This window comes from Lipotes vexillifer, unplaced genomic scaffold (assembly GCF_000442215.2).
Source record: "Lipotes vexillifer unplaced genomic scaffold, Lipotes_vexillifer_v1.1 scaffold566, whole genome shotgun sequence".
NCBI classification, from domain to species: domain Eukaryota; kingdom Metazoa; phylum Chordata; class Mammalia; order Artiodactyla; family Lipotidae; genus Lipotes; species Lipotes vexillifer.
The window spans coordinates 1,618,367-1,629,154 of record NW_006799689.1 but is presented as its reverse complement, the minus strand read 5'-3'; the positions used below and the strand labels follow the sequence as shown (position 1 = coordinate 1,629,154).

The 10,788-nt window shown below is 36.5% G+C and overlaps 1 protein-coding gene across 1 annotated transcript in view; it reads right to left on the bottom strand.

Moving 5' to 3' along the window:
• Positions 1 to 10,788, bottom strand: part of GPATCH2 (G-patch domain containing 2) — a 169,753-nt gene that overhangs the window by 5,385 nt on the left and 153,580 nt on the right. Inside the window, exon 9 of the mRNA XM_007471861.1 lies at positions 8,609 to 8,697. Within this exon, the coding sequence (XP_007471923.1) occupies positions 8,609 to 8,697 (89 nt within the window). The remainder of the gene's footprint in view (positions 1 to 8,608; positions 8,698 to 10,788) is intronic.

Genomic DNA, 10,788 nt, shown 5'->3' with positions numbered 1-10,788 from the left:
GGTACGCGGACCTCTCACTGTCGTGGCCTCTCCCATTGTGGAGCACAGGCTCCGGACGCGCAGGCTCAGCGGCCATGGCTCACGGGCCCAGCCGCTCCGCGGCATGTGGGATCCTCCCGGACCGGGTCACGAACCTGTGTCCCCTGCATCGGCAGGCGGACTCTCAACCACTGCGCCACCAGGGAAGCCCAGGGAATGTTTTTATTAAAACACTGAAGGCACACAGGGATGTTTGTTGCTATAATATGATCAGGACCATTTATGGTCTACCTACTACGTACCTGGCAAGTGGTTTAATCGCTAGGCCTGTAACATTCGTTATCTCCATTCCTCATAACAGTTGTGCAGGCGGGAATTATAAGGGGCCTCAGAGAGATGAAGTATTTGACCGTTACCACATCCTAAGCTAAGATTCACACTTTGGTTAAGCTTACTCTTAAAGCCTACACACTTGCCATTACCTACACTGCCACCCTATGAGAATTGATGGCAAATAAACAATTTTAGTGGAGATGATGCTCCAAACCATTAAAAAAAATTAAGTGGGTTACATATTAATTGCAATATTAACTTCTCTCAACTTGCATTTGGACAGTTCTCAGCATAGTACACACAGTGACATACTTGGATAACTTATAATGGTGCAGCTCGTAGAGATTACCAAGTGCTTCTGTAGCCATCATTTCTTTTGATCTTCTGTAGCAACCTGAAAGGTTATTATTGACTCCACTTACAGAAGAAACTGAGGTTTAAAGAGGAAATGCACCTGCCCAAAGTCAACTAGTCAGAAAGTGCCCCGGTTAGAACTTGAATTTAGGACATCTGAGTCTTAATGTTACCCTTTCACTGAACATTGATCTTAAAATATTCTATCACCATTAGTTTGTATTATGTCATTTCTTCTGACACATTTCCCCAAATGACTGAGATTTTAATATATCCATAAATTTCAAACTTCTGGAAAAAAACTGCTAAACTAGCATAGCAAGTCTGTTTGAAGAGTGTTTCAACTTTCCTGAAATACCTCAAAATTCCCTTTGTTTGTTATTAACCCAGCTACTCTAGCTTTCTTTGGCTGATATTTAAATGAAAATTTATGTTTTAGTTGTATTTATTGTAAACAGCATATACTGAATTTTGTTCTTTTATTCATTATGATAATCCTTGAATTTAATTGATGCACTTACTCCATTTACATTTATTGTGATTACTGATATATCTGGATTATTTTTACACTATTACTTAATGCTATTTACCTTGCTTTTTCTATACATTTTTGTTTCCTCCTTTCTGGCATCCATTGCTTGCTTATACGGCTTGAAAATTACATATTATATTTCTATTCTTTTAATGATTACTTTTAAACGTTAACATGCATACCTGACTTATTATTCCCTCACATTTTACATATTATTGTTGTCCAGAGTTTTAGCTCCATCTTACTTTTATACACCCAGATTAATCCTCTTTATGGTCATTGTCACCATCATCATTATTACTTTTATACATTCAATGTAAGTTTAGCTTTATGCACGTTTAACAATTTCTTTGCTCCCAACTCCCTCTTGATTTTTATTCTTTTTCTTTTTTCATGGATTCCATTTTCCTCTACATGAGTTATTAAATTTAGTAATGATGGGTCTCTACCTGAAAATGTCTTAATTTCATCCTCACTCTTGGGAATTAATTTAACTGGACAGAAAACTCTATGATGATTCAATTATTTCTTCTCACACTTTGAAAATATTCTCTAATTTTCTGGATTGCACCGTTGTTTTTAAGTTTGTTGCCAGTGTAATTTCATTCCTACGTAGGTTATATCTTTTCTCCTTGGTTGCCCTTAAGTTCTTCTCTTTGTCTTTGGTGTTCTAAAGTTTTATTATAGTGTGTCTAGGTATGACTTTATTTATATTTACAACTTCTCGACAGACTTCTACTTTTTGAACATGAAGATTCAAGTTTTCTTCATTTTTAAAAATTCTGGCATTTTTATTGAATTCTTTCAACATTCTCCTGGAATAGTGCACTTCTCTATTCTTTCTACTTTTTCTGGAAGTTCTATTGTATTAGACATATATTGAACTGCATGCTCCTTCAAGTACTCTGGCTATTCTTTCATATTTTCCATATTTTTATCCCTCCGTGCTTCTTTTAGGTAGTTTCTTCAGATCGCTCTTAAAACTCACTGTTTTTTTTTTTTTTTCCCCAGCTGTATCTAATGTGCTGTTCAACTCTTCCAGTGAGTTTATAATTCTCAAGATATTTTCATAATAAATAAAATAATCTCAAATTTCTACTTGGTTCTTTATCACATCTGTCTTTTCTTTTTTCAGTTATTCCCCTTCGTTTTGAATCTGTTTTAATAACGAATTCTTTTAGCTTTGGTTTGTGAGGTCATCTTCATAGGTTTTCATTTGTGGTGGTTCTTGAGACATGGGGTTGAAGGTGTGTACCTCTAGAGTGGTTTTGAACTTGCTTCAAAGACCAGTTTTTATGCTAATTTTTGGCTTGGTGTCATTTTAAACTAGAAACTCATATGTGAAGGTAGACTCTTGGTTACAAATCCTCAGAGAGTTTTCTGCGTGGAGCCTAGGTGGAAACCAGATTCTTAATTTTCCTGTGCTTGTGGGTGAGTTTTGTTTCTAGTCTGCCCTGTCCTGAGGATAGAGCTTATCAGACGTTCTGGCTTGAAAAGGAGCCTTACACCAGCTCCCCGGCTTGCCTCTCTTTCCACGAGGGCACTAACCAACAAGCCTCAAGGCTTCCGAGACTGGCATAGGCATGGGAGTGCTTGGGACCATTTCTCTCTTTCTTTCCTGCAGTCTCAGCTATGCATCTAAAGGAGATGGTTTCACATATTATTCAGCATGTCCAGGTATTCTGTGGTTTGAGCGCTTTCTCATTATTTAGACTTTCATATTGTCAGGAACAGCAATTATTTTCTATCTAACATGTGTGCTTACCTTCTTAAGTGTTTCTTGTATCATATGACAATGGAGAGCTGCTTAAGACTCTACTGAGACACATGACTGAAAGGTGGTTCATATATCCAAGAGGGAGAGAGTTACATACTTCCTAGACTTTTGCAATATGTTTAGATATATAGTTTGTTTTCAAAATGAATAACAACAATTCGTCCCCCGGCCGCCCCATCCCCACTAAAGTCTGCCTGTTTTAAAATCCTGTAAGAGATAAGATAATCTACACTGGTCATACAGATCCAGTGACAAAAGAAAATAAAAATAAATAGGGGACTTCCCTGGTGGCACAGCGGTTAAGAGTCCACCTGCCAAGGCAGGGGACACGGGTTCGATTCCTGGTCCGGGAAGATCTCACATGCTGCGGAGCAACTAAGCCCATGCGCCACAACTACAGAGCCTGTGCTCTAGAGCCCGTGAGCCACAACTACTGAGCCCATGCGCCACAACTACTGAAGCCCGTGTGCCTAGAGCCTGTGCTCCGCAGCAAGAGAAGCCACCGCAATGAGAAGCCCGTGCACAGCAACGAAGAGCCAGCAAGGCCGAAAACAAACAAAAAAAAGAGGTTAACGTGGTAAATTTAAAATATATAATTATTGATAAGATAAATTTGGGCAACTGAAGAGACATAGCACCTTGAAAAGGAGCTTGGTTACATCAAACATTTCCTGATTATGTTCAGTATGACTTAAAAGCACACCTTTTAAAAACCTTCACCCATTACGATTTACAATCTGCCTTTATTGCCTTCAATCTTCATAAAGATTATTTTATTATTGAAATATCGGTAGGATGCAGAGGAGAAGTCACAAAAAGCTGTGATGTAACCCCTTGCTAAGAACTTGCATGCCCACAAAGACAGTTATGCTGGAGCAGTATCTACACTGAGATATCGAACTTCTAATTTAAAATGTAGAGAAGAAAGTCTACTACTTATGATGAATACTTTCCCTATGATAATATTTCAATAGAAAGCAAAATAGTAACAGCAAATACTAATTGTGGATAACAATGAATTTAGTAATATGTAGTGGACAAAACATTTTTTTTTAAATGTGGTAGGGCTTCCCTGGTGGCGCAGTGGTTGAGAGTCTGCCTGCCGATGCAGGGGACATGGGTTCGTGCCCCGGTCCGGGAAGATCCCACACACCGCGGAGCGGCTAGGCCTGTGAGCCATGGCCGCTGAGCCTCCGCGTCCGGAGCCTGTGCTCCGCAACAGGAGAGGCCCTAACAGTGAGAGGCCCGCGTACCGCAAAAAAAAAAAAAAAAAAAAAAAAAAAAAAGGTAGCCACAATATCTCAATAAAAATACTTAAATCTTTTTAGTATCAAATCCTCAGTAAGCTATGACTTCTACCAAAAACACAAGACCATAACCAACATTGCTGACGGCCTTTTAAAAACGTGTTAATAATATTCCTATTTTGCTCACTGCTTTTCTTCACCTTTACAGATGACATTTTTCAAACTATAAAATGCATTCTGCTGGCAAACCTTCTTGCTTCAACAGTTCTCAGTTTTATAATAGTAAATCTACATTCTTTGCTACTGAGACATCCACTGTCTTTTGGTATGTGACTTTGAATGAGGCAGAGAACAAGCCATACATTTAAAAATCAATACCTAACCTTATCAATATTCATTTTACTTTGTCAATACAAAATACGAAGGTGAAAGAGCAGTAAATAAGCTAAAGCACTGAAATAAATTCAGTGTTCCTGTCACAATTAATAAATGTTCAACCGATAACACCGCTGGCTAGTCTATAGCCTTACTTAAATTATGCTTCAGTGTTATTGTTACAACAGGGTGAGTAAAATTTTCAATACGCTAGCAGGTAAAGATGATCAGATTTTGGGTTATTAATTTCATAGGTAATTTTAAATCTTTAAAAATATTATTTATTATGGATACAGTATATAACTGTTTGGCATCTTAAACTGTTGTATAAACACAGTTTGGGATTATAAAGTGCCTAATTATAGTTTTCTGATAAACTTTTGCTAAATCTTTTCTAAATCTGCTATTTGATGACATAATATTTCATATATAAATCAGACGGGATCATCCAACAATATTCAGACTGTCAGCCTTTTAACTCTCATTCCTGATTTCAAATCAGAAAGTGTTACCTTCACCTGTCTTTTTCCAGCTTAGATTGAATGTTGACTAAAGGTAGAAGGAACCGTGAAAACAGATCTCAATTCAATGTGTTTTCTGGGAGGTCTATAACGGCCTACAAAATGGCAAGAATAGTTTCTTGAAAATAATTCTACATGCTAACTCAACTTTGGAAGCTTATAAAGATAAGATTCTTTGTTATGTGATTAACTATATTCCAGAATTTGAAAACCACAATTTTTGGAGATAAGATGAACTAGGATTCATAACCTTATTATCAAAGTGCATTGATGCAAAAGCATTTCTTACTTGAATTTGGAGAATAATCTTCACCTTAGAGCTGATTCATTTGTGGTGGAAGATATTCTTTTTAAAACTAAGGACTTTTAAGTAACCTCATTCTCTTCCTCTTTGAGAGGAACGGTTATGCATGGATTGTAAAAATGCATCGAAAATGAGTAACCTAATTCTCCTACTCCAATACTATTGGATTAATTACAAAAATGCATTAAATTTCTATGAGTTATGTTCTTTTAGGTAAATAATCTAGTAATAGAATCAAAATCTTGAGTCTTAAGAGAATCACTAAAGTTCTGAAATACAACACTTGGAATATGCTGGTGTAGTAAGCTTATGAATGTTTTAGGCTAAAGTTTAATGTTTATACCTATACGCTGTAAAAATGATTTCCTCTGATGCTAGTGAGTTGTAACATCAAAATCACTCTGTAGAAACAACCACATTATGCTCTCCCCAACCATTATGCATTTTCCTTCTCACTTCACATATGTTCAGAGTGTTAGGACCTGACCCTGATATTCTCTCTTCCTTATTGCTGGCTCTGAGGTGCTTTAGTCACATTCCTAAGATTGTTCTTGTACTATTTCTGCCACCAGTGTTTGAATCATTGAAAGGTAAGAGAATTCAGGGGACCATTCAACTGGAATGGGAATATTAAAGAATCCTATACCTGCCTTATGAAAGATTTGAGGAACTTATGACATGTATTTGATCTAAAAGTGGCTGTATGTTCCTGTATAAAGAGATATATTAGAAGTGTTGTAATGAAAGTTCTGTATTTCTCTACAGCAAATTTAGATAAATCTTTTATGGCACTTAAGATACATAATAGTCTATATAAATAAATTATATAATAGTCTATTTATATATAAATAAATATATATATATATAATTGCATAAGACACATGGAATAAGACGGGCTTTACATATATATTCTTACAGAAAGGCCATATGTATGTTATGAAAAGATCATGAGTTTAGGAGTCACGCAGATATTGGCTTGAATCCTCCCTTTGCCCTTCAATCATTCTGCCTTCTTAGGTAGCTAAGAAGACCCTAACACGTGTCTGAATCTTCATTTTATGGTATAAAGTGAATGATGATAACACCTAAGTCATCAAGTTGTTGCAAAGATAAAATAAGGTTTTGGTACATAGTAGGCACCCAGTAAGTAGTAAATATTATTCTATATGAACACAAACACATTCTGCACACAGGTATTTCCTACTTCCAAATTCTGAAAATTCAACAAAGTTAGAGGATGAAGATCAGATATCACACTTGTAACTACACTTATAACTACAGTTCATAATTTAGCCCTTTATGTGGATGGAACAACTGTATGTGGGTGCTCCAATTTTACGTTATTCTTTAATTTTTTAGTGCTGAACTATGGGATAGGTCTAGTGAACACGGAATTTAAGCTTCACCTCTTTTACTTCCTTTGCAATCATCATGTCAAGACATGTCTATTCATATCTGTTATCTACATCTGTATTTTCCCCTTCTCACTGCTTACTCTCCTGTTGAATCTGAATCTTATTTTCATATTCTATAATTAGTCTTAGAAAACATAACTCTTCCCGTAAAAGAATTCCTAAATGAAGCTGAGACAGTTTATAAATATGAATGGTTAAGGACCCCAAGCAACAGGCCACTACTATAATAATAACTTTGTAATTGATCAAGGATCAACATGGAAAGCATTTTCTCATAGTCAGTTTGCTGAATTACAAACCCATACAGTTAATTGTTTGTTCCTGTGCGTGTGTCCACACTTAAGGCCTAGTCGGCTCCCTTATCACAGGTTTTTACCTCTGCTTCCCGCACCACTGCTCTTTCACGAGATCCTTTTTTTTCTGTTTAGCATCTTTATTGGAGTATAATTGCTTTACAATGTTGTGTTAGTTTCTGCTGTATAACAAAGTGAATCAGCTATACATATACATATATCCCCATATCCCCTCTCTCTTGCATCTCCCTCCGTCACACCCTCCCTAACCCACCCCTCCAGGTGGTCACAAACCACCAAGCTGATCTCCCTGTGCCATGCGGCTGCTTCCCACTAGCTGTTTTACGTTTGGTAGTATATAAGTCCATGCCACTCTCTCACTTTGTCACAGCTTACCCTTCCCCCTGCCTGTGTCCTCAAGTCCATTCTCTACATCTACGTCTTTATTCCCATCCTGCCCCTAGGTTCTTCAGAACCATTTTTGTTTTTTTAGATTCCATATGTATGTGTTAGCACACAGTATTTGTTTTTCTCTTTCTGACTTACTTTACTCTGTATGACAGTCTCTAGGTCCACCCACCTCACTACAGATAGCTCAATTTCGTTTCTTTTTATGGCTGAGTAATATTCCATGGTATATATGTGCCACATCTTCTTTATCCATTCATCTGTCGATGGACACTTAGGTTGCTTCCATGTCCTGGCTATCGTAAATAGAGCTGCAATGAACCCTGTGGTACATGACTCTTTTTGAATTATGGTTTTCTCAGGGTATATTGCACGAGAGCTTGCAATACATATTCATCTTACTCTTATCCTTCCCTACCAAGCTCAGGTCTTTGCCTTTCCAGGAAGGCTTCCTGTCCCCTTTGGTCTAGTGACTTCTCTCAGCTCAAAACCTGTGGTTCTCCCTATAGTACACTCATTAGAATGACATGGTGTTTGAGGTGGAAATGATGAGAGATTTTTTATTCTAAAGCTAACTTGTCTAAGTAAGGAAAGACGAAATCAAAGATCTCTGCAGAGCTGGGTGTAGAAACCAGACTGCCACATTCATGACCAGGCTGGCATCTACTACCACATGGGCCTTGTGTTTTGAGGCTGCTTCAATACTTGTGAATTCATTACTATTAATTTCCTCTGGGGTTATTTACCTTTTCATCAATTTATGCCTTATTTTCCCAACAAGTCTGTAACTTTCTTGAGGCCAAAGACACAGACTTTGAAGGTATCTGTATCCTGTAATACCTCACACAGTTTTGCAGGTATGTAGGAAATACTTTAGTGATCGGCGGCCTGAAAAACCTACACAAGGAACACACAATACATCCTGACACCAAAGGCAAATGATTTGCTTTACTGGTTTCTTGTAACTGTGCTTCGTCCTCAGTGCAAGTGATTAAGGGTTATCTGTATTTTACTCTTGAAGATTTATGAACTTTATATGTGTGTTTTGCCCCAAGCCCTTTTTCTTTTACCTGCTGTAGTAGGTCCAGGCAAAGGTGCAGCTTTTCTTCTCCGTTTGATGTCTCCAGTGCATAGGGATCCTAAATGCATGCTTGTTTGCCTACAAGTAATTATCAGAAAAAACTATTAACAAAGGAGGGGAAAAAATGACACATAAATACACAGCTTGTATAATCTGAACCTAAATCAAAACATTCTCAACAAAGATGGAGCAGCCTAGTAAAACCACCAATCTTGTTTATATCGAAACATAATTACGTTTGTTGACAAGCGTTCAGCAGCTAAATGCGCCATCATAAATTGTTACTGGAATGAATAATATAAAAGGAATGCTTTTTAATTTTCAAAACTGGCAATCTTTCTGGCTCAACATAAAATCAAGCACTGTTGCTTCTGACAGGAAAATAGCTAAGATTAATTATCTAAAGAGAGCACAATATTGTTGCTAGGTTATCAATTGGTTACTAATGCTTTACTGTCAGAACAACATTTATTACAGGAAAAGTATGATCAATTTCTTTTAGGATATTATGTGGCAGTGAATTCTCTTAAAACATTTTAAATAGAAGGAAATAGTGATGTTCTTCCTTACAATTCACAGGATTAGAATTCTTTAATTATTTATTAGCTAGGTGAGGAAACAATTTGAATGCATTAATGCTGATATCAATACTAGACAAGCTAACATGATATTGGATTACCTTTGTAAAGACATGATGTATAAGAACTAAGAAGCAGACCTTCTGCTACTCTTGGAACTAGGCAGAATTAGACTGTCTGTCTAACATGGACTCCTAAATTTACGAGTTTTGGAAAAATCAGAAATGGCTCAATTGGAAATCAAGACAAACTAATAAGATGGAAAAGTTGTAAAAGTCTTCAAGATTTTCAAGCTATAGAGGACTCTTATGTTCATGTCCTGGATTATAATCCCCGACACGGGGTTGGGATAGTACCTGGGGATCATGAAGCAGAAATAAATAAAGCATGTTTACTAGAAAACACGACTTTTTAGTAATTCAGAGAGATATGTGGTAGTACACTGAAGTTTTATAGGGCCCAATTAGAAAACAACCAGATTATTAGAGAAAAATGTAAAAGGAAGAAACTAATTCAGGTGAAACTCAAAATATATACTTCCACACTTACACCCAGGTGTTTAAATATAATGAAAAATTGGAGTTGGGGAGTAAAATTACTTTAAATACAGATTCTATCTATAATGTACAAAGTAAAGAACAATCAGTGAGCTGGCTAATCCAAGGGGTATATAAAACCAAAGAAGCATACTGTGAAAATCTATCAATATAGGCAGAAGCAAACGGGTATTTATCTAGTTTTCTCTTCCCTTTGTATTGAGTGCATAATGATTCTCTTTTATAAATATTTATAATTATTAAAATATTTTAAAAAATTAGTTCATTCAATTAATGATTAACTTTGCAGAAATACATACACACATGTCAAAATGTTTACTAGTGTGTATAACTAGTATGTATAACTATAACATTTTTATTGCATTTTGAAGTGTGGTTTTGGCTCATAATACCAAGAAAAAATAAATGGCTGTATTTATTTTATATTTTATTTTATATAGGTATAATATATATTATATATATTTACTTTATAAACATATTTATATTTTATATTTATATATATTTATATATTTTTAAAGCTATATCGAAATTAAAAAAATTAAAAAGTCTCATCCTTTTTTTTTTTTTTTGCGATACGCGGGCCTCTCACTGTTGTGGCCTCTCCCGTTGCGAAGCACAGGCTCCGGACGCGCAGGCTCAGCGGCCATGGCTCACGGGCCCAGCCGCTCTGCGGCATGTGGGATCCTCCCGGACCGGGGCACGAACCCATGTCCCCTGCATCGGCAGGTGGCCTCTCAACCACTGCGCCACCAGGGAAGCCCAGTATCACATCCTTTTTATAAAAAAAATAATGAATTCACTTATTCAGCAAGCAATTATTAGTATCTACTGCTGACTTAGCATAAGACTCCATAGTGATGGTGAAAATGAGGAAAAAGGAAGTGGAAGATACCAATGAAATGGAAAGTTCAGTTCTTATTATTGGAAGAGTTTTAAGTCTGAGTGGGGAGATTAAGTCAAAATATATGAAATAATTAGTGGCAGGCACAATGAACTTTAATATTACTAGAGATTATGATATTTACTTAAAACAA